At 48.4% G+C, this 24,191-nt stretch overlaps 1 protein-coding gene across 2 annotated transcripts in view; it reads left to right on the forward strand.

The window, feature by feature from the left end:
- Positions 1-15,653, forward strand: part of KSR2 (kinase suppressor of ras 2) — a 526,910-nt gene extending 511,257 nt beyond the window's left edge. For both annotated transcript variants that reach the window (XM_058425819.1, XM_058425817.1), the window contains one exon: positions 1,834-15,653. In XM_058425819.1, coding sequence (XP_058281802.1) covers positions 1,834-1,840 — 7 coding nt within the window. In that variant the 3' untranslated portion in view covers positions 1,841-15,653. The remainder of the gene's footprint in view (positions 1-1,833) is intronic.
- The last annotated feature ends 8,538 nt before the right edge of the window (positions 15,654-24,191 follow it).

Here is a 24,191-nt window from a genome sequence, read left to right on the forward strand (position 1 = left end):
AGGGAGACAGGCCCAGATGAGGCTACTGAGGGCCCCCCCATGGCTCTGCCAGTTGCTCCCAGGTATTCATGGTTGGCACACTCACACAGACATTCTCAGGTACTCACACTCATGCAGCCACAGGAGCAGTACTTAAAAACGTACCTCTGTACAAATTCATTCACACACAGCTGCACTCAGATCTATACTCACACATGTCCATATACAAAAACATTCCATGAATACACACCCCTACACGGAAGCCTGCATACATAGGCAGACTCAGACATACACACACAGGTACACAATCACATTACATGCTACATGAAGACCTGTATATACACACTTGCACTGCCATGGCTTACCCACTAAAGACAAGCAGTACCCACAGATGCAGATACTCCCACCTGTGTGCATGGTGTACCACAGCCACTGTCAGAGTCTTCCCATGGAGTTCCCCAAGGCAGCGTCCTGAAGAGCAGATGTCCCCGGGGGCTGTGGACATTAGGAGGCTCTTTTTGACTCCCTTCCCCTGCCATTTGAGCTTGCTGAACCTGAAGGATGGAATCTCTTCTTTCCCCAGGGGCTTCTCCTTTCCCCAGACCATTGGAAGGAGCATAAACTTTACAGACAGACATAGATTGGAATTCCCACTCCACTGCGTAATAGCTATGTGGTCTTGGGCACATCACTTGGCCTCTCTGAGCTACAGTTGCATGCTCTGAAAGGTGAGGGCAGTGAAACTGCTCTAGCAGAAATGCTGTGCAAGTCCCATGTGGCCACGTGTAGAGCACCTGGTTAGCAGGTGCCTCTCACATAGCAGGTACACACTGTAGCTCAGCTGCTGTCATCTGCCAAGAGGGAGACCGAGCCCTATTGTGGCAGCCTGGCAGGATGTACAATGGACTGGATATGAAAACAGACAGAAGGAAGCTTTAACAAGCAAAAACTCTGCCCAGCTAAAGGAGTGCTGGCAAGTTCGAGAATTAGTGTTGGAGCTCCAGGCAGGACCCAGCAGTTCAACTGAAGAGAGGCACTTAAAGCTTACTGGTTGGAGGCAAAGGCAGGAGGCTTCTTTTTCTATATTTTATTGTGGAGTTGGGCTGGAAAAAAAAAAAAACACAGGACCAGAAACCCTGTGGTCTAGCAGAATGGGATGCTGGGTTCAGTGGAATTTTCCATTCATTCCCTCTTCCATTCATTCATTTTTTTTTTTATTCGGCCCATGTGTACTGAACATCTTTTATGTGCTAGACACTGTTCTAAGAGTGAGAATACAGCAGTCAACAAAATAAATGAGTTCCTTTTGCTGCAGTGGACATCAAAGTCTGCTCATAGCAGGAGGCTGCAGTGTGGATCCCATTCCCACCCCCTCTTCCTGCCTCTCTAGCTGTTACAGAGCTTTATCCCAGCCCCACACACTAGATGACCATTCCTAGTCCATGCCTAAGTGGGAAAAGTTCTGGGTTCAAATCCTGACCCTGCTGCTTCCTGGCAGTGTGCCCTTGGGCAAAACACTTAACCTCTCTGAGCCTCAGTGTTTTCATCTGTGAAATTGTATGATTCCATCATAGAAGTTCGTCTCTGATTATTTTCATCTTTGAAAATATTCGTAGCCTATATTGCAGGCTCATCTCAGGCTTAAATGGGATCAGGTGTGTGTGGCACTTGGCGCAGAGCCCAGCATATAGGAAGAACTCAGTTAGCAGAAATCTCTTCCACGTCTTCTTGCAGAAGACAGGAACAGTTCATCTCAAGCCACCTGGGCCTCTGAGAGGGTGCTCATTCACAACGGATGATATCATCATAGCCTTGTGACCTCTCGCCACTCTCTCCTTTCTCTCCCCACTCCAGGCTGTGACCTTTGGACTTCGGGACGGCACCCAGCTGCCTGGGCTCCCGTCACCTCTCCCTCCCTATTCTGTCCTCTGCCAGCTCAGGAGGCCAGAGACTCAGCATCAGAGGGCACCCACCCCGACCGACCTGGGAGCACTGGACAACTGCTCGGCGGCCTCCCTGCACCTCAGACCTGAGCCCTTTTCCTCGGGAAGTGTTGGGGACCCCCGAGCTAGGACTGAACCGGACCAGCCAGGGTGATGCATTATTGATCAGTGCAGCCCAGGGGACAGCACAAATGAGAGCACTGCAGGCTGCACGTGGTGCCTTTGGGCTATGGGACTAGGACAGGAGACCCCACGTGGGCAGGCTCACAGACGGGGCTATGTGTGTGTGTGTGTGTGTCTGTGTCTGTGTTTGACGTTGTTCACTCTTGTTTCACCTTGACAAGCAAGAGCCAGACTGTCCCAATGATGGGGCACCCCTCAGTTCTGTCTGTGTGTGGTGGGTTCCAGCTGTGCCATCTGGGAAGCTAAGAGAAGGGTACAGAGCCGAGTGGCAGCTTAGTCAAGGCTACTGAGCCAAGGTCGAGTAGGGAAGGTCGAGAGTGGCTAAGCTCATTCCTTTGGAAATACCTGTTTTCAGACACCCCAACCCAAGCCTGTCATGGCGTGTGGCACCTTTGCATAGAGCTCTGAAGTACAGTAGGAAGGTTAGAATGTCTTTTGAGTTCTGGGTCTCTCTGGGGGACCTATTCCCCCATTTCTGCTGTTTTTTCCTGTTCTCTGAGAGTAGCATCCCTTTTTGCCTCACTGCCCCCACCTCCTTGCCATTTGGAAAGCCAAGATGACATCTGAGGGGCTGCTTAGAGCTCACCGTCATTCAGGGCACCCTCTGAAGTCTGGTCCCTGAGAAAATCAGGGCTCTGGGCAGGGAGTTCTAGGACATTCCTTTTCTTCCTTCTTCTCTGCTACTCACACCAGTGAAGCTTATTCCCCCACCAAGGTGGATGCGGGTCCTTGGGATACGTTTATGTTGGGTTATGTGGTTGTACCTATGATAACACGTTTGCGAAAGATATCCCTGCCTGTAGCCCTTAAGGAGTCCTGTTGGGGGAGCACAAAGGGAGGATGTTTGTTACAGTTCTGCGTTCTTGGCTCTAGCCTGGTGCGGGGTCCTCAAGTGGCTTCCCCGTCGGAAGCCTGTGTCCCTCACCTGTGTGTGTTCCCTCAGTGCCCCACCTTCCCTCCCTCTTCTTGATCCCACCCTGGGCCGGCGACTCTTCCTGACCATGTTGGGGAAGCCCCTGGTGTTCTGTAGGAAGGATGCCGAGAGCAGGCTGGACATGCAGATGGGAGAGGAGAGCCTCTGGGTCATTTGCCCATGTTTTCAAAGCCCTGACCCCCTGGATGTGACCTGGCACAAAAGAGAAATGTGTCCCCAAGCAGAGCAATAACAGGAGTATCTGGGCAGTGAACAGGAAGCCCAGGGCAGCCACAGCCCCTCTGTATTTCCTGGGTACTACCTGGGCCTTAGTTTTCTTGTAGCTACTATCTATCCAGGCATCTCCCTCCTAGAGAGCCAGAGAGAGGAACTGGAACTTCAAAAACCCTACCTGATCTTACTTTCAAAATCCAAATAGACCTATGGGGATCTCTTCCCCACCTTGCGTGGCTCCCAGACTGGTTCATGCTCTGGGGGCCAAACCTGCTTCCAAACCGGGAAGAAAGGTGAGACCAGTCATGCTTCCCAGGAGCCTGGCTACAGGAAACCCCTGTGTTTCCCAAAGGGCCCTCCTGAATTGCCTTTCCAACTCTCCCAGCTTACTGGGACTAGAGGACTAAAGACCCCAGCTTGGGCTGCTCCTGAGTGGACACTGCTCTTCTGGGGACATCTATGGCTCTTGGCTTGACGACGTGTGTGTGTCTTGGAGGCATTTTATACGTGTTTGCTTGAGCCCCAGCCACTCCGGGGTTGCTGGGGATGGCTCTTGTCAATGGACACCTCCCCATCCCAACACAACACTCTGTGTCCCAGCCCTGGGCCTGGACTTGCACCTGTCTTGGCTCTGCCCAGCAGCCTACTGAGTGCCTGAAACCCAACCACTCACTTCTCTTCCATCACACCAGGACTTCTTGGGTCCACGGGCTCCAGTCCTTGTCATGTTCCCTTGTGCCAAGAGACAGGATATGAGGAAGGGAAGAGGCAGCCAGGGTCTACTACCCTGCAGCTGAAATGTCCACAAGAACTGGCACCTTCTCACTCTTGCCTCTCCCATTTCCAGAATTAGCTAAAATGTCCAGCCACGGCCTTTGCAAGGCCTAGCATGGTCTCCAACAGCTGATTTTTCCATTCATTCATGAGCACCAGTTTGGGATTAAGGACAAGGCCTGAGTGATCCAGGGGGAAAACCCAGCCCTTTGTGGAACAGGCTACCTTGGGTCCATCCCTGAATCTGTGTCACTTGCTCTTGACTTCTCGATCTTTCCCCACTTCACTACTCTGTCCCCACCTGCATTGGTCTCTGCTGCAGCCAGGCCAGGCTCCTGGCCTTCAGTCCCTTCCTGACACCCCTACCCTGTCCCCTCTACACTGCCCTGACTTGTTGAGAAACCAGCTTTAATTTGCACACATTTAAATCCAGGAAGAACCGAACCGCTGCTTTCCCCGCTGGCTTCCATCTTTATTCACTGATGAAGTTTTGGGAGGAGGTTATATTCATCTTACACAGGGAGGAAAAAAAAAAAAAGGAAAGAGGCTGTATATTTTTACGTCATAATTACCAGCCTCACCTGCAACTCGTTCTATACAATCCACACGACCAAGATTTGTGTGTTTGCCCTTGTCCCATCACAGCTGCACACAGGTGCCCTGTACACATAAGTCACTGACTCAACAGCGAGTTGTTCCAGTCTGTCTTGCTTTTAGCAAACCCTCATATACATGGGCTTCCCAAGGGGACTAGTCCACAGGGTGAAGATTCACCAGGAAGCCTTGGCTTTGCAGAGAGAAACATCTCAGCTTTCTTTAAAGGGCATGTGGATTTGCACATAAATTTCACCCAACTCTTCCAGGATACAGATTGTTCATAAAACCAAGGAGCTTCCTTCTTGGCCTCCTGTGGGAGGACATGCCCCGTGTGTCCCCCTCCCCAGAGCCAAGCTGGAAACCCAAAGTCATTACTTAGATCCATTTTGTCCTGGTATTCCTTTTACTGATCAAAGAGAAAATTTTCATCTTGCCATGGACCCCCCGTCCTCACCCCATCCACTTGTCTCCACAGCTACCTTGGATTGTCAGTCAATAGAAGCCCTTGACTGATATTGATCACTAGACTTTTGTATCCAGGGAACCTAGTTCTTCCCTTTTTCTCACCTCCCATGCCATATACACACAACATGCCCCTCCCCACAAACACACAAAACCAGCCTTATCTCACCTTCCACCATTCCCATCCCCACCTACAGCTGATCATCAAAGGCAAACAGAGGAAGTAGTAGACACAGAGCTCAGGCCAATAATTATCTTGAGAAATCTAAACCCAGGGCTGGCAGGCTATGCCCCATAGGCCATATCCAGCCTGCCAAATGGTTTTTACATGTTTTAATTGAGGAACAATCAAAAGAATAATATTTCATGACATGAAAATTCTGTAACATCCAAATTTCATGTCAATAAACAAAATGTTATCGCAGCACAGTCACCTCTCCATTTACACAACCATGGCCGCTTCTATGCAACTGTGACAGAGCCGGCTATTTGCAACAGAGATGATGTGTCCCACACAGTCAAAAACATTTACAATCTGGCCCTTTCGTAACTTTGCTAGCCTTTGATAAAGAGGATTGGATATATGGCTGTCAGGCAAGGAACAGGAAGTTGGAGGGGGAGAGAACTTGTTTCAGCGGAAGAAGGCCAGCTTGCCCCAAGATGCAGTGGGCTGCCTCAGGAAGTAGAGAACTCCCTGTCCTTGGATAGGGTGGAGCAGGTGTTGACTGCTTGGCCTGTGTGATATGGAGGCAATTCAGGCCCTGAAGGCTGGATCAACTCCCTGGACTTTAAAACTCTTCATTTGCTAAGTAATGGTGGCCATAATAAAATATCACACACTGAGTGGCTTAAACAACACCAATTTATTCCTCACAATTCTTGAGGCTGGAAGGCCCAAGATCAAGGTGTCAGCAGGGTTGGTTTCTGGTGAGGCCTCTTTCTTTGGCTTGCAGACAGCTGCCCTCTGATCGTGACCTCACGTGGCCTTTCCTCTGTGACTGCACATCCCCAGTATCTCCTCTTCCGATAAGGACAACAATCTTATTAGATTAGGGTTCCAACGCTCTGTGATTTTATTCCCATCGCTGGCTTTCTTTCCCCACACTGGTTCTCAGTCTTGAGTCCCAAAATATGCCCTCCCTATCCTCATCCTGTGCCCACCTTCACTTCACCCATCCCATCCCCTGCAGGCTGGTCTTGTTCCGCTGTGCCACCATATCCCCAAGCCCCCCTCACCTCCGTGAGGCTCCCAGGACTGCTGCAGCAAACCACCACCCACTGGGGCCTGCAACAACAGATATATCATCTCTCACCTATCTGGATGCCAGAAGTCCAAAATCAAAGTGTTAGCAGGGCCGTGCTCCCCCTGAAATCTGTAAGGGAATCCTTCCTGGCGGCTTCTGAACTCCTGGTGCTTTCCTGGTCATCACTGGCGTTCCTTGGCTTGCAGCCGTGTCAGTCCAATCCCTGCCCTCATCATCTCTCTGTGTGTCCCTATCTTCATATGGCCATCTTATAAGGACACGAGTCACATTGGATTAGGGGCCCACCCTACTTGCGTATGACCTCATCTTAACTAATTATATCTGCAAAGACCTCTCTCCAAATGAAGTCACATTCTGAGGTACTAGGAGTGAGGACTTCAACATGTCTTTTTTTTTTTTTTTTTTTGCTGGGGAAAGGATCTGGGGAGACCACAACTCATAACACCCTCTAAGACGTTTTCTCCTGTGCCTTGACTGGTCCTCCACTGTAGAACCCAGGTCCCCTGGAAGATAGATTCCCCAGAATTCCTGGTCTACAAGGTCAGGCTGTTGCTGTCATGCTTACCAAGCTTGCCCCAATCAACACGTCCCATCACTGAATTCCAACAGCTCTGGATCTCAGTTCTGTGGCTGTATGGGAACAGCCTGTGTGTAAGTGGCTTGCTTGTAGCAGGATTGTCACTTTACCCCTGAATGTGCCTCATGACCCTATCCAAAGCGGTTGGTGACACAGCATCTGATTTTATCTATACTCTTGTTCATTGACAAAGGAGTGGATTTTGATGAGCTACATTTTGCTGTTTCCTTTTTTGGCTTTGCCTGTGATGTGGGGAAGTTCCCAGGCAGACTGACGTGGCCACTCTCCCTGGCTCCCAGCCTCGCCTCCTCCCATCCACCTCCCCCTCACCTGCACACACCTGCAAGGGAATCACTTTGAACTCCAAGGGGAGTGACAGGCAGCAAATGTCAGTCTGGGTCCTGGAATGTGAAGCCACAGTGAACCTCTGTCCCCTCTGGTCAGTGCCTGACTATGATATTAACCCAAAGCCCAGACTCCCTTCTCGAGGCCCTGCAATCCATACCCATTCTGTTACCAGTTTAATTTTGAAACCAGTAGTGGGGCAGGAAGTTGGTGGAAAATCTGCGGTCCCAGTGGCCTCCTGGACTTGTCTTAGCAGTGCCTGGCACACAGTAAGTGCTCAAGAAATGTTTACAGAATGCAGACAGAGAGGGTTGCTGGGTAAGAGTAAGACCCTGGCACAGGGAGTTAGAAGGGCACCATTGGCAGGGCTGGGTGGTATCGGGATTCCCCTTTGCCAGACCATGTTGTGGGCGCCATATCAACCCCAATGAGTTTGTTAGGTTTGTTGTGGTTTAGAGTTAGAGTCTTGCTCTGTCACCCAGGCTGGAGTACAGCATGATCATAGCTCACTGCAGCTTCAAACTCCTGGCCACAAGCAATCCTCCCAGCTTAGCCTCTCCAGTAGCTGGTACTACAGGTGCACACCATCATGCCTGGCTAATTTTTTACTTGTTGTAGAGACAGGGTCTTGCTACGTTGCCCACGCTGGTCTTGAACTCCTGGTCTCAAGAAATCTCCCTGCTTCAGCCTCCCAAAGCACCGGGATTACAGGGCTAAGCCATTGTGCCCAGCCAGTTTGCCAGGTTTAATATCTGTGACTTATGAAGCGACCCATTGGGTCAGGTGGCCCAGGATGTCTAGGGGTCAGAGTAACAATCTACCCTGAACAGCCTCCGTTCACAGAGCACTTACTACATGCCAGGTTGGAATTCCTATGATAGTTTGGGGAGATAGGCAGTCTTATTCTCATTTCAATGGGGCAACTGTGGTACAGGGACAGAAACCAGCCTCCAAATTGCAGACCCAGCATTTTAAAAATAAGTCATTGGGCTCATCCATTCCTGGGAACCCACCCCCGGGTCGAGGGGTTCATGCCCAGCTGCTCATGGGGATGTTACAGTCCCAGCCTCTGAGACTTAATGGCAACTTGGAACCAGGAGAGAGAGAGGAAAAGCAGGAAGTTGTGGAAGGGAGGGTGCAGGGGCCGGCAGGGACCCTCCTGGGAGTTTGCACGGAAGCTTGCACTTATGTTCTCAAACTGACAGGCTGCCAGCAGCAGCCCGGATTTCCAGGAAATGTACATCTGGGTTGGCAGAGCCCCTCCTGGGTCCCTCCAGCGTCCCTGCTCCAGGCTTCCTATCCCCTCCCTCTCTCCTGCTGGATGTTGAACTGTGGTCCTGTGTTCCTGAGAGGCGTACATCAGTGAGTGCTCTTCCTTCTCGGGGTGGGAAAGGGCCCTTGCTTCCCACTCACTGGGATCATGCAGCTCCCATTTCCTAACACCAAGAATATGAAGGATTCATCTCATGGGGTTGAGAATGGCTGCCCTCCTTCCACTGAGGACTGAGCTGGAGGAGACGGACTCTGTCTAGAATGTGCCTGATCTAAATAAGCCCTTGTTTCCCAAGCAAGTCCCATAGACCTTTCATTCCATGGAAAACTAGCTGGATTTGCATTATTGAAAGGGTCCTGGGACAAGTATGCATTGGAAATGCTTAGGTAAAATGAAACTAATTTCTTGATTGCAGGACTTATCAGAACTTTTAAAACACTGTTGTGTGGTTGAATCTCTAAATGGCTGATAGGAGGCTGTTCTTCCCAAGCTTTCCCAGGCTTGTTTCTGAATCTCCAACAAGGTCAACCTCTGCGAATGAGACTTGATACCTTACATAGTACTGAAGGAGGCAATGTCAATGCACTGGCCCACAGAAAAGAGCTGACCACTAGCATTCGTAGACCCTGCTAGGAGATGAGAAAGGTAGCTTAGACCCCGATTCCATGCATGTGGACAGTGCTTCCATGAACAAGAACACCACATCTGGCTGATGGTGTCTTCCAATGGAGGGGTCAAATTTGCTGTGTGTTGGTGGCTTCTCCAACATACCATGGCTTGGAGGCCAATGTGAAAAGTATATAAGATGTAACACCCTCAGAAGGGTTAGTTAAGTTTTCACCTGAGTTTTCATCTTCAAGCAAGTCATTGGGTTGACGATGTAGAAGGACCTCTATCTATAAGATCTAGAAGGACCTCTATCTATAAGATCTAGAAGGATAAAGATCTGGTCCAAGAAGTACAAATATGTAATGGATCTACCACCAGCGTCCTCTCCTGTACTCTTGGCAGACATAGCTAATCCATCACAGCATGCCTTCCCACTGATCACAGATGTAGCTTCAGGGCATTCGAGTTACTACTTAAGATGGATATGAGTAATACTTCTCCTCCTTTCGCAGAAGCAGGATCTGAGGCCCAGAGAGGGAAGCTATAATAAACTCCCCTAAGTCAGGTCCCTTCTAAGAGGCAGAGGTAGGTTTAGAACTCAGGCCTCAGAAACTTCCAGAAGCCAAGCCATTTGGGCTGTAGTTGGTGGACAGTCTATCAGCGCCCTGCAGATGTTTCTTCTCAGTTAGGGAACTTGGAAAATGCAGAAAGAAAGATTCTGTCTCTAAGACTCTGTGTATGATCCTACTCGGTAATCTGCCTGCTTGGAGAAAAATCATTTATCTTCTGGGATGGCTTCACCACAGGGCCTGAATGCTACCCCCAGTCTAGTAACAGCTGGGCTGGAAGTCATGGCATATGGGGGCCTTAAGGAATAACAGTGTGCATGGTGGTGTGCAGGAGAGCTGCAAGGGCTTTTCTTTCTTGAGGAGGTTTGTAAAATTTCTGCAGTTCAGTCTGGGCTTCTGGAAAGTCAGGAGGTGCTGCATATAAAGGGCAGGAAAAGGAGCCTGACTCCAATTGCTCTTCGGTTTCTTCCCTGAATGGAAGGTTCAAAATCAAGTTTCCACCCAGATAAGATCGTGAGGTCCTAGCGGACCACCAGCTCTACTCCTGAGCTCTTGAAATACCTCTAATCACCAGCTCAGTGGCTGAGAGTACCTTCTTGTCCACTGCCTCTTCCTTTCCTTCTCCTCTTCACTTATCCCCCATCTACCTTCTGCCCGATAATATCTCCCCTGTATTGTAAACTGAGGAGAAAGTTGCACAATTGTAGAGATGAAAAACAGCTGCCATGTATTTAGCTTAAATTAGCTCAGAAGAACGGCTCCCTCCCTTCATTGAGCAGGCAGCAATTGTTTATGCCAACACGCTATTTGCATCGCGCCTTCTTAGATTTGAAAGTCTAATGACTAAAAACAAATCTTAGTTTTTCTTTCCCACCACTTAAAAAAAAATACCAGCTTGGCTAGTTCTTCCAGTTTAAAAATACCCTGACCTCCAGCACTACAGTGAGAATTTTGGAAAGGCTGGTACCAGGATATCAGGAGGAAATAAATACAGGCCATCAATAACCAGAGAGGCCTTTTCTGAATGGTGGGCGACGGGATGATCAGGGTAGAAGGGAGTTCTTTGTGTCCTCACACAGATGCTGGCATTCTGGGTTTGTTTGGAATTCAGTGAACCTCTGTCCTCTCTGACAGAGATTTCTTCACCAACCCTTCATTCAATGGGTGATTTGTTGAGCATCTACTATGTGTTAGACCCTGGGCATTCATTGATGAGTGATACAATGTCTCATCTGTTCTGAAGCCTAAAGCCCAATGGGGAAGAGAGACAAGAACCAAGCCAACAGCAAATATATAAATTTGCAACTCATGTAGATCTATGGAAAGAAAACTCACGGGGACCAGAAACATGGGAGAGGGCACTACTGTGGGACAGCTGCTGGCAAAGGTCTTTCTGAGGAGGTGACATTTAAGTCAAGATCTAAAGGAAGAGAAGGAGAAAGAGATGATCATTCTAAGCCAGGGTTTCTCAACCTCAGTACTGTTGAGCTATTTGGGGCCAGATAATTCTTTGAGGTGGCGACTGTCCTGGGCATTGGAGATGTTAAGCAGCTTCCTCAACTCTCCCCACAAGATACCAGTAGCACCTGGTACTGGTGACATCCGAAAACATCCCCAGACACACCCTGACTTTGCTGTCTGGAATCAATCCTCATAAAGCCCCAAGCCTTGGAGCACAGAGGCTGGAAGCCCATATGGTGGCATGTCAGGCATGGTGTCACCTGAGCGTCTCTGACCCCCACTTCTGATATGGCATCCAATTTGGAGTCTCTGTTCTCCATGAGCTCCCATAGCTGTCCCATGTTCCACAAGGCATTGCTTCTGGGCCGCGGTCCTCTAGTTCCAGCATAGCCCTTTTTTTGGGGTACATTGGTGGATTTCAAAAGCCTCCAGTTAACATCCAAAGTGTGACATCCAAAACCATCTCCAGACATTGCCAGATGTCCCCTGAGTTGTCTCCAGGCCACACAATTAGGATTGAAATCCAGCATCCTGCCATCTGCAACCTTCCATGGGAGAAAGGAAATCAGAGGGGAGCAGGAAAACACAAGGAGGGGACTCCTTGAGTGAACATGGCAAGGAAATAGGTTTTTAAAGCACTAGTTAGCGTCACCAGTGGTTTGAAGCCTGTCTAGGTAAGGAGAATGTGGACTTGCCTTTCACCGTCTGCATGGACAGGGGCTGAAATCTCCAGTCATTCTCTCCATCCTTCCACAGCCCTTCTAAGAAGCAGATCCTCTTGCTGAGCTGAAATCTTGAGACTTGCATCCAGCAATCTTGGTGTTGCTTTCTGAGGCTACTCAGGGAAAGCCCTTCTGTATTTCCCAAGAAGGTAAGTCTCCCAGATAGTGAAGGGCCTTTTCTACCTTCCTTGCAATTCCCAGTTCACTGTGAAGAAGAGAGTCAGGCCAGGTTAGAATGGCTGTCTCTGGTAGCAATGAAGCAACAACATAGACAGTCTGGACAAGATGTGGCAGTTCCGTCCAGTCCTGTGTGACTGATTTGGGCATGGAGACAGGCAGTGGGTGAGGATGGCCTCTGTAGGTCCTGCTGTTTTATCCCTAGAATCAAATCCCTGGGGCTTCCAGCAGTCCCAGGATTGGGAAGGGTAACAGAGAGGAAGAGTCGGGCACAAAAGACCAGATCTTGGAAAATTGCTTTGGGAACTGGGACACCTTCCAAGAAGACAATTGAGTTGGCTGGGGCTCTGCCCCGGATGGGGTCAACCTCTCCCCAACACAGCCCTGCCCAGGTTGAGGCATTGGAAGCTTAAGTGCGTCCTGGGCAATTAATGTAATGTATTGGTCCTGTAAGATTCTAGCCATTTTCCTCTGCTTATTTTTCTATATGTGTTACAAATAATAATTTTTAAATGGGTACATATGAACTTGTGTAAGTTCAAGTAACTGCTATGTAGCTACAGCATGGGCATCAAGGTACTCTAAGGTACTTGCCCTGCCATACCGAGGCTGCCTGCCCCGGCCCCCTTTCCCTCCTAGCCAGCCTTCTAGGGAGCACTGCACACCCTGCCCCTTCAAAGCTATCTGGACAGTCTGGCTCGACTGGAGCATTAAGGGAGGGGCTGCCCTTGGTCAGGATTCTGCACAACTGCGAGATGTATAAATCTTTGCCTGGCCCCTTCGTCCTTCTTTTCAGAAGTCTATCTCCTCCTGAGGACCCCTGTGGTCGCTACCTATCAAGGAATATCATAGATTATACTCCCCACCCCATCAAAACACACCCTGACTTTGCTGTCTGGATTCAATCCTCATAAAGCCCCAAGGCTTGGAGCACAGAGGCAAGAAGCCCATATGGTGGCATGTCAGGCATGGTGTCACCCGAGCTTCTCTGACTCCACTTCCAAGATGGCATCCAATTTGGAGTCTGTTCTCCATGAGCTCCCATAGCTGTCCCATATTCCACAAGGCATTGCTTCTGGGCCATGGTCCTCTAGTTTCCTCATAGCCCTATTTTTGGGTACATTGGTGTATTTCAAATGCCTCCAGTTGAGCAGCCAAAGGATTCTAAGAAAATCTTCCCTGTATTTCAAAGGCTCATGTCCCCAGCCCCATTCACTACACCCTCAGCAGAGCCCAGCATGGAGCAACCTTGTCCCTTCATTCCCCAAATCTTCATTTTATATAGTCGTTTAGTAAATATTTGTTAAGTGCCTCCTGTGGTTCTGGAAAAAATGGAGAAAAGTGGGTGCTGCCTTCAGGGTACTAGGAGTCCAGTGAAGAGAGGGAGGAGTTCCAGTAGGGTCCCGACACCCCAGAGGAGCTCCCAACCCAGAAAAAGACCCTCTGGGAAGGGTTCTCAGAGGAGGAGACTTCTGAACCGTGTCTTGAAATTTGAGTAGAATGGTAGGGAATGGTGTGTCTGACAGAAGGAACAGCCTATGTGTGGACTCAGAGGCAAGATCATGATTTATTGAGGGTAACTGCAAGTGGCTAAAATCCTGCCCCCTGGCACTTGCCTGCCTTTCCCTGCTTTCCCCAAAGCCTGATTTTGGGACCCTGGAGGCTCCATCTCCAAACAGAGGGTGCCCAGGCTCAGACGTGGAGACCTTGACTTCTTTCCCCAGCATGCTCTGGTTCCTACTGTTAGCCTTGGTGTCCTGTGGGGGAAGATGTCTGAGGAGAGTTTTGTGCTTGCTGGAGTCAGACCAGTACTCAGGCCACTTCAGGCCTGCTCTGCATCCCTCTCTGGCTCTACAGACCTCTCTCTCTGTCTGTGTCTCTGTCTGTGTCTCTGTCTTTGCCTCCACACAGTGAAGGATATGTCTCTATTTCTTAGTGCCCTGCACTGGGTTCTGAAGTCCATGGGCATCTTGGCTATAGATGGGTTGGCCATGAGCCCTTCTTTTTAATGCATTTTCATTCCTGTTCCTCTTTCGCTTCACTTTCCCTCTATCAACTCTTGCGACCTGTGTCTCTGATGTCTCTGGGGCCCCCAGTTCTGTCTTGCCATACCAAAAAACCTCCTTCAGCAGTCTTACCATGTGCTCTTTCTTGGACAGTTCATATCACTCTATGAATAGGCCCCTGAAGTGTTGAGGTCAAGGACAATCGTGAATGTGGAAATGTATTTATGGAAAGACCCTAACTAAACATTACGGGTATGAAGGGCAAAATGCTGGTTTGTTACAGAAATGACTGAAGAAGACCTAGGAGCCATATAGTGGGCCACAGGCCAAGTCTGCAATACAGCCTGAAGTGTGGAAAAGAATGTATCAGTCCTGTTGATGGAATGGTGTGTTTGCTGTCCCTATAAATATATGTCAGGGTTTGAAAGACAGAAAACAAAGCATCTTTGCTGACCGCCAGACTCCCAGGGTGTATGTGGCTACTGCAAATTAGCGAGGCTTGTTTATCTGCTTCAACTTGACTCAATTTGCATTTCTTGAGCCACTGTCTATTGTGGATAATGACTTCATCAACATTTTCTCAGCATCAGCAGCCCCTCCAGAGTATTCCTTGAATTTTCTTAGCTTTGTGCAGCCCACGAGCACTTAATATTATCACTAACCTTTGAGTTTATTGGAGGGAGTGAATGAAATAATGAATGTCAATAACGTTACGCAATACCTGGCACACAGTAGGTGCTTCATCAATGTGGCTTTTCTTCTCAATCACGCAAATGAACTTCTCCCAGAATCCCACCTCTAGGGGGACATTCCTGAAAAAATAAGGGACTAGAATAGAGAGGTGGTGGGTGTCATCCATTTATTTAGATACTTGTGTCCTGGTGAACACGGGGAGGGATGCCCAAGTCTCATAAGGACACCCCCTACCCCTGTCTACAAGGCAGACGTCTCTTAGGATGTGAGAGAGTCTCTGGCAAGACCAGCCCCCACCCCACCAAAGTCCTCATAGAAACAGAACATTCTTCCTCCAGATCCCAAAGCAGAAGTTCACTGGGGCAGATAAGGCAAGTCACATCACGTCTATGCCCTTGACCATACCTGGACCAGGCAGAGAAGATCCCAGACTTAGGTGGTCAACGTTTCCACCCCAAGCCTCTCATTTCTCGCTCTCTCTGAGACTTGATCTTGTACCAGGATCCACTCCACAGACTTAACGCATGATTCATTTGATTGATTACTCTTGAAGTTACTGACCTTAGGAAAATTCCTCAATTGTAAAAAGGCTTTCTCTATATGTAAATTATGCTGTTATCTTTTTCTATACACAAAGTATATAGACCTATAAATATTATACATATATATTATATATATAAAGACTAATTCTTGTACAGACCAACGCGGACCAATGGTCCATATTCTTTTCTCCATGTTTGTTTGTGTTGACTGTTGCAGAATGAGTTGATGTAAGAAGGTGGTTTCATGTTTTCTTTTTTGTGGCCACTTCTTTCTTTTCCTTTCCGTTTCTATCTCTATCTGTCTCCGTCTCTGTCTCTCTCTTTCTCACTTGTTGCCAAGGTCTTGTTGCTGAGAAAGAACACTCTATTCAGTTGCCATCCAGGAAAGAAAGGCCAGATGGATGGAGGGTCCACTGTGTATATTTGTACAGAATCATTTATAAAGTTTTCTACACTTCTAAAAAAAGTATTTCTAACTTGGGCTGTTGGACAGTTTGTGTGCCTCTGAGCCGGCAAGCCTGTTGTTTCTTGTGTTTAGTGCAATGTTTAGTGAGAAACCAACGTCTGAATTATTTATGCCAATAAAAAATTTGAGAATTACTGCATTGCACTACCGCCAAGACAGGTCTGAATTCTATTGTTGTCTGTTGTACAGAAAGAAGCTCTAATTATGACATTGGCCAGTGTATCAGCCAGCTATCACCACGGTAATGCTGTGTAACAAGCCTCCCCCAAACTCCATAGCTTACAACAGCTAACATTTATCCTCGTGCTCGTGGGTCTGCGATTCTAGTTTGGGTTTACCTAAGAGGCTCCTCTTTAGGCTTCAGGTCAAGTTCAAGTCAGCTCCACATGTCTCCCTGTTTCAGGTGCCAGGCTGAAGAAGAAACTCCCTGAGGCATGCTTTTCCCGTGAAAGATCATCAGAACATATGAGCCAAACAAGCCTGGGAGTGATGGCTTAAGCCTGTAATCCCAGTACTTTGGGAGGCTGAGACAGGCAGATTGCTTGAGCCCAGGAGTCTGAGACCAGCCTGGGCAACATGGTGAAACCTCATCTCTACAAAAAAAAAAAAAAAAAAAAAGAATTAGCCAGGTATGGCAGCAGTCACCTGTAGTCCCAGCTACTCAGGAAGCAAAAGTGGGAGGATCACTTGAGCCTGGGAAGTTGAGGCTGCAGTGAGACATGATTGTGCCACTGCACTTCAGCCTGGGTGACAGAGCAAGACCCTGTCTCAAAAAAAAAAAAAAGCCAAGCCAACCAGCTTGTAGAGACACATTCACGACATCATCTCAAACCATATGCACTAACATTTCATTGGGTCAAGCAAGTGAAATAACTGAGCCTTTCAATAGGACAGGACTGTAAACTCCACCCAGAGTGGGAGGGGGAAGGAAATGAATGTTTCCTGCACTGTAATCCAAGTTATCACAGCCTGGCCAAGTATTCTTCCAGCCAGCCGGGCAAAAATGCATTCTCTCCCTAGGGACAAATGCAGAAATTCGTCCATGAATTTGTCGTGTGAATGCAGAAATATACACGGATGTGCACACAACTACAGCTCTCCACATTGAGCATGTGATCTGTACCCAGATTAATCCCCACAACTACGCAATTCCATTTTATAGATGGGAAGGCTGGGTGCAGAGGGATGAAGTAACTGGCCCAGCCCAAGGTCAGAACCCAAAGCTCATAGCCCTCTTGGGGCCACACACAGCATGACGGGCTTCTAAGTACCTTGGGTTTTTAAAAGCCACTTTATAAAGTGCTTTTATGAAACAAGATCTCACCTGACCTGGAAAACCAGTGAGGCTGGGACTATTCAACTCATTCAACAGCAGAATAACTGAAGATGGAGAAACAGGCTACCCGGCAAATCTGACTGGAACTCCCAGGCCCCTCCCTAGAGGAGCTGCCGCTGAGAGATGGAAGAACTGGCCTCATCTGTCCTGGTAAGTCCTTCTCAGCATGCGCTGGAAGGGAGCAGATTGACAGGCTGGAGTCTAATTCTATTAAATGGCACTGCCACGTGCAAGCTATGTTGCCCTGGCCAGGTCGCTTGGCTGCTCTGAGCCTCCGTTGTCTCATCTGTAAATGGGCATAATTATTGTACCTGTAGTACCTACCTCCCAGCGTTATGAGGCTTACATGAATTAACATCAGTACTTGGAGCAGTGACCAGTGCCTAGTAAGTGTTCTTAAATACATGAGTTGCTGGTTTGAATATTTATTGCTAGGCTGGGCATGGTGGCTCACACCTGTAATCCCAGCACTTTGGGAGGCCGAGGCAGGTGGGTCGCTTGAACTTAGGAGGAGTTCAAGACCAGCCTGAGCAACATGGTGAAACCTCGTTTCTACTAAAAATACAAAAAAATTAGCCAGGCATGGTGCTGGGCGCCTGTGGTCCCAGCTACTTGGTAGGCTGAGGCAAGAGGATCTCTTGAGCCTGGGAGGTGGAGGTTGCAGTGAGCCAAGATCGCATCACTGCACTCCAGCCTTGGCAACAGGGTGAAACTCTGTCTCAAAAGAAAAAAAAAGTATGACTGTGGTTCATTTCTAACATTACTGCCTAAGGGCAAACTCCACCATGAGTGACCGTCTGCACCCTAGAATGCTAATCTCTGCTGAGTTACCCCAGACCCGTCTCACCCTCAATCTCTCTCTCAGAGAATAGCAATTGGTATCTAGCACTGTAAACTTTTTGACGCACCTTCAGAAGCATGATTTATTCCCACTTACCACATTCAGATGGGGTGGGTGTATGAGTTGGCCCATTTTACACAAGGGGAAACTGAGGTTGCAAATAGTGAAAGTCTCCTACAGTATCTGCATGTCTGTCTCACTCAGACCAGCCGGGTGACCCAACTGGGCAATGACATCAACTCTCAGAACCTCAGTTTTTTTTTCTACCGTAGAATTGGGATAATAATTACATTCATTTCAGAGAGTCGTGGTCAGGATTAAAAGCAGGTAAAACATTTAGCACAATTTCTGGCATAAACAACCAATACACATTAGCTATTTCAAGCCCAGATCTGACATTTAGCTCTGGGAGAGTGTTGACGTGGGGAGGCGGTGTGAGACAATACCAGAACCTTCCATCCTCCTCTCTCCTTTTGCAGTCATAAGAGAAGGGGAAGAGTCTTTCCTGGGGCCTGGAACTAATTGATTATCCTGGTTCTGGCTTGTGGTCTTCTGCAGCCATGGGGTCGCCATCAATCAGGCACAGCAGGTGCTGAGCTGAGTGAGGGAAACCTTGTGAGTAATCGGAACTAAACAGCTCATTAACCTCTGTGCACAGGCTTCAGGGCAAGTGCCTGGTAACCAGAAACACAGGCACAGATGAGGTGCCTGCCCAGCTGCCTGGGTGGCAGGGACAAGGCCTCTGAAACCCCTCTAGTCCTGGACTCCTCCTCACCTTTGCCCAGAATGAGACTCTCCAGAGCCCACCCACATCTCCCATCTCCCATCATTCAGTTCCCAGGAACAGTGCTAAGCACATTACATTTGTCATCTCACTTAACCCTCACCATGGTCCCAAGTGGCAAATGCAGTATTGTTCTTGTTATGCAGATGAAGCTCCTGAGCCTCAGAGAGGTTAAGTGACTTCCTCAACATCACACAGTGGGAAGTGTGGAGCCGAGATTCATACCCAGACCATTTGAATCTGGGGCCCATGCTCTGAACTGCAATTTGGTTTTTTTGTTTATTTTGTTTTGTTTTATTTTGTTTGAGACAGGGTCTCACCCTGTTGCTCAGGCTGGAGTGCCGTGGTACCATCTCAGCTCACTGCAGCCTCAACCTCCCGAGCTCAGACGATCCTCCCACCTTAGCCTCCCAGGAAGCTGGGACTACAGGTGCGTGCCACCACACCCAGCTAATTTTTTTTTATTTTTTGTAACACAGAGGTCTCTCTGTGTTACTCAGGCTGGTCTCGACCTCCTGGGCTCAAGTGATCCTCCTGCCTCAGCCTCCCAAAGTGCTGCAATTACAGGTGTGAGCCACCTCTTCTGGCCTGAATTGCAATTCTTGATGACTTCCAGGGAAGACAAGAGGCAACGAAAAGCCATTGCAATGAATCAGTGCTTCTCAACCAGGGACGATGTTGCCCCCCAGGGAACTTGGCAATGTCCAACTGAGGGATGCTAATGGCATCTAATGGCTAGAGGCCCAGGATGCTGTTCAAATCCTCTAATGCATGGGACAGCCCCCCACGACAAGAATTATCCAGCCCAAAATGCCAGTGGTGCTGGGGTTGAGAAATCCTGCAAGTACAGGGCATGGTGGGGCACACTGGCTTGGGTTACAGTGGGGAGCAATTGGACAGTGTTCACGGAAGAACTGAAAGACCTTGGTTGGAGAGCAAGTCATCTGCTTTCACTTTACAGACACAGCAAGAGACGTGATGTAAATTGCTAAGGGACAGACTGAAATCCAAGCCAGCATTCCTGAACGCCATCTTTGCGGTGGGCATAGGGCCAGGGATGCTACCAGCTCACACATTTAATGATCATTCATTCAGACATTGCCCAGCTTAGTCAAGACCCTTGGAGTTGAAAACAGTCATCCCCATTCCGTAGTTGCAGAAGCCAAGGCTCAGAGACATGTGCTATGTGCTCAAAGCCACACAGCTAGAAAGGGCCAGAGCTGGGATTTGAACCTGGGTCTCTTGTCACTTGCACAGTCACATTTTCAGAAAAGCAAACCAAAGACACTAACCTCAGGGAGACTGCCGCCACCTCTGAGCAGAAGCATCTTGTATGCATAGTCAGGAAACCCCCGATATGAGTTTATGTTGTGGCCAAAACACCACTTAGCCGCTGTGTGACCTTGGGTAAGTCCTTTCACCTCTTGGAGCCTTGGCTTGCTCATCTGTAAAATGGAAATCATGAAAGTGCCTATTTCAAAAAGTTGTGAATCCTCATTGACTTGATGTAAAAAACTTTCAGTGTTTAGCACAGAGTAAGACTTCAGGGCATGTTTTACTTCAGGGCATTCTGGGAAGCAGGATTGGGACTTGGATGGGGCACGTTTGTTGAGGGCCTCGAATGCCAGGCTAAAATTTGGGGCTTAGGCTCACAGGCAGTGCTGGTCCAGAGGCAGCCAGTCAGTTGATGTGGTCAGCCATACAAACCCCACATGCACGGTGCGAGCCGTGCTTCCCCCATCCTGAAACGAGCTCTGGGGGAAGACCACTGTCCCCCTTGAGCATTTCATACATCTTCCAAGAGGCTCCAGGGAGTTCGGGTAGGGTCATGTCCAGGGTGAGGCAGGTATGGCCTGTGCAGGTGGCTGGGGCTCCAGGTAAGGGTGGGGTTGGCCAAAGCGGGGACTCTCACCCCTGGCTGGGACCCTCTTTTCATATGCCTACAGGTTCCAGACGTGGCCCCACCCTCAAGTCCCCGCCTTACCTTCCGGGAGCTGACCCATATGCTCACACATGCACACACACATGTGTGCACAGAGATACACACTCTATCGTCCACATGCACACACACGTGTGCACAGAGATACACACTCTATCGTCCACATGCACACCCACATCCACACTTGCCCAACTTCAGGACATGCAAATTCCTACTGCTCACCCCACACACTCTTACACGCCAATCCCTCCCCACTACCTCTGGCCACCACTGCCCTCTGGTTGGGGCTGGGTCCCTGCAGGCCTCACCTGACATTAACATTAGTTTCCAAAACATGCCCAACAATAACTGTTTGTCCAAGCAGTCTGCAATGGTTGCTCCTGGGGGTGAGTTGCTGCTTCCATGACTGCAGGCAGGCAGCTGGGAGTGCTCTAAATGTAAGTCCCTGCCCTTCCCAGGGCTCCAAATTACAGTAGTGTTTGACAATTGGGTCATTGTTTTTCCTGCACCATTTATAACTCCTGGAGCTCCCCTGGGGGTTTATGAACATGGAAAATGTCATCTCAGCAGCTAACAAGCCAAACAAGGAAACACACATCCTTAAGCTCCAAGATCAGTGGCTTCATCCAGGACTTGGTGTTTTCCTGAAATGTGTTCATGAGAGGTTAGTGAATATGGTCAAAAAGCAAAAGGGGCCCGGGCGTGGTGGCTCACACCTGTAATCCCAGCACTTTGGGAGGCCAAGACTGGTGGATCACATGAGGTCAGGAGTTCGAGACCAGCCTGGCCAACATAGTGAAATCCCCTCTCTACTAAAAATACCAAAAATTAGCTGGGCATAGCAGCAGGTGCCTGTAATCCCAGCTATTCAGGAGGCTGAGACAGGAGAATTGCCTGAACCAGGGAGGCAGAGGTTGCAATGAGCCGAGATGGCACCATTGCACTCCAGCCTGGGCAACAAGAGTAAAACTCCATCTCAAAAAAAAGGAAAAAAAAGAAAGAAAAAGGGCACTAAGTGAAACTAAGTTAAATTGGCTCTTTGCAGCAGGACTTGTCAGACTCTTCTTTTTTTGAGACAGAGTCTTCATATTAGTTCATTTTCATGCTGCTGATAAAGACATACCTGAAACTGCAAACAAAAAGAGGTTTAATTGGACTAACAGTTCCCCATGGCTGGGGAGGCCTCAGAATCATGGTGGGAGGCAAAAGGCACTTCTTATATGGTGGCCGCAAGAGAAAAATAAGAGAAGCAAAAGCGGAAAGCCCCGATAAACCCATCAGATCTTGTGAGACTTACTCACTATCATGAGAACAGCACAGGAAAGGCTGGCCCCCATGATTCAACTACCTCCCCTGGTCCCTCCCACAACACGTGGGAATTCTGGGAGATAACAATTCAAGTTGAGATTTGGGTGGGGACACAGCCAAATCATATCAGTCTTGCTCTGTTGACCAAGCAGGAGTGCAGTGGTGTGATCTCAGCTCACCACAACCTTCGCCTCCCGGGTTCAAGAGATTATCCTGCCTCAGCCTCCCAAGAAGCTGGATTACAGACATGTGCCACCCACCACACCCTGCTAATTTTTGTATTTTTAGTAGAGGTGGATTTTCACCATGTTGGCCAGGCTGGTCTCCAACTCCTGGCCTCAAGTAATCCTTCCGTCTCAGCCTCCCAAAATGCTGGGATTACAGGCGTGAGCCACCGTGCCCGGTCTGTCAGTCTTTAATATGCCCATGAACGTTATAACTCCCTTAGGAGAGGCTAGAGTAGGTAGGTTTCTCAACTGACTTGGCTTCAGAACCCTTTTTTCACTATTTCTTGGTGGATTCATGCTCCGTGGAACACCTTGATAAACACTGCTCTCAGACATGGGAAAAATTCAAAGTATATTCTGAGACCTTTTACAAACCAGGCAGCCTAATAGTCCATGTTCCCTGGACCATTAGATGAAAGGAAAAAAAAAAAGAAAGTTTAGAGATCCTGATATATTGTCTCAGCTTTTTATTTTGCCAAGTAAAGACATTAAAAAAACCAAAGCAAAACAAAAACATGATCTTTCCAACTTAGTATCAACATCGTTTTATAAAAGAAAGGCTATCTATTACCCCAAGATTAGTACAGCCTTAATTTGAAGAATAAAAATGGAAATGCTCTTATATTTTCTCGTTTCTCCAAATGCCAGTGAGGTGGAAACAGCAGTTCATAGACAAGTGTTTGGGGGCCACTTTGATCATTATATATTCTATGCATGTAACAAAATATCACACCTACACCATAAATATGTGCAAATACTATGTATCAACTTTAAAACGTTTTTTAGAGTCCCTGGATTCTGGACTTAGATACCAGGGGTTTGAACCGCAGCTCTTAGTCTCACTGACTTGGGACACTTAGAGGTTGCCATTTATGTGTGCCCTTCCCCCACCTCTGCAGGCTTTTGCTTCTAACATTCTAACAGCCACTCCTGTAATTCTCATAGGAACACTTTCTTTGTGTAGTTTTTTTTGTTTGTTTGTTTGAGATGAAGTCTCACTTTGCTGCCCAGGCTGGAATGCAGTGGCACGATCTTGGCTCACTGCAACATCCACCTCCTGGGTTCAAGCGATTCTTCTGCTTCAGTCTCCTGAGTAGCTGGGATTACAAGTACATGCCACCATGCCCAGCTAATTTTTGTACTTTTAGTAGAGACGGAGTTTCACCATATTGGCCAGGCTGATCTTGAATTACCAACCTCAAGTGATCCACCCAACCTGACCTCTCAAAGTGCTGGAATTACAGGCGCAAGCCACGAGCCCATCCACCAAGCGCTTTTTAAACATAAATTCCATTGCATTCCATTGCAATCAAACAGCAATAATTGCTACCATTTATTGAACACTTTGCTGAGGGCTCATTGAGTCCTCTCAAAGGCCCCATGAGGTAAGCACTGTTGTTATACATGCCCATTTGAGAGGTGAAGAAATTGAGGCTTAGAGAGAACCAACTTGCTCTAAGTCACACAGCAGGTAATACAGCAGGCAGAACTGGGATTTGAGCTGGGGTCTGAACGCCAGACTGCGCTCCTGAAGCATTGCTTTTAAGATGTGTGAGACAGACTCAGGGCTGCATTTCATTTAGGGCTAATTATTTCCCACTACTCAGGCAAGACCCTTCTGAAGAATCTGACCGATGCTCTGTGAATTATGAGGCTTTCCAGTCTGGCTCGTAGCAACAGGCACTCTTCCCAGGACTGTGTGAGAGGCTGTTTCCTCTAATCCCCTCAGATGGTGTCCCCAGCCGTGGGCAATTTCCTCTCAGTCACCATCAGCAGTCAGCTGAACCCTCAAGGGGACCTCTACAAACAATCATTGAGGACCCACCCACCACGGGAATAAAGCACCAGGTGCTGAACGCCTGCTCTGTGCCACGGGGCTTTATACTTAATCCTCCAGTAACTCTCTGAAGCTGCGCTGTCCAATGCAATAGCCATGAACCACAGGCAGCTACTTCCACTTAAATTA

The sequence above is a fragment of the Hylobates moloch genome, unplaced genomic scaffold, assembly GCF_009828535.3.
Source record: "Hylobates moloch isolate HMO894 unplaced genomic scaffold, HMol_V3 SCAFFOLD_12, whole genome shotgun sequence".
NCBI lineage: Eukaryota > Metazoa > Chordata > Mammalia > Primates > Hylobatidae > Hylobates > Hylobates moloch.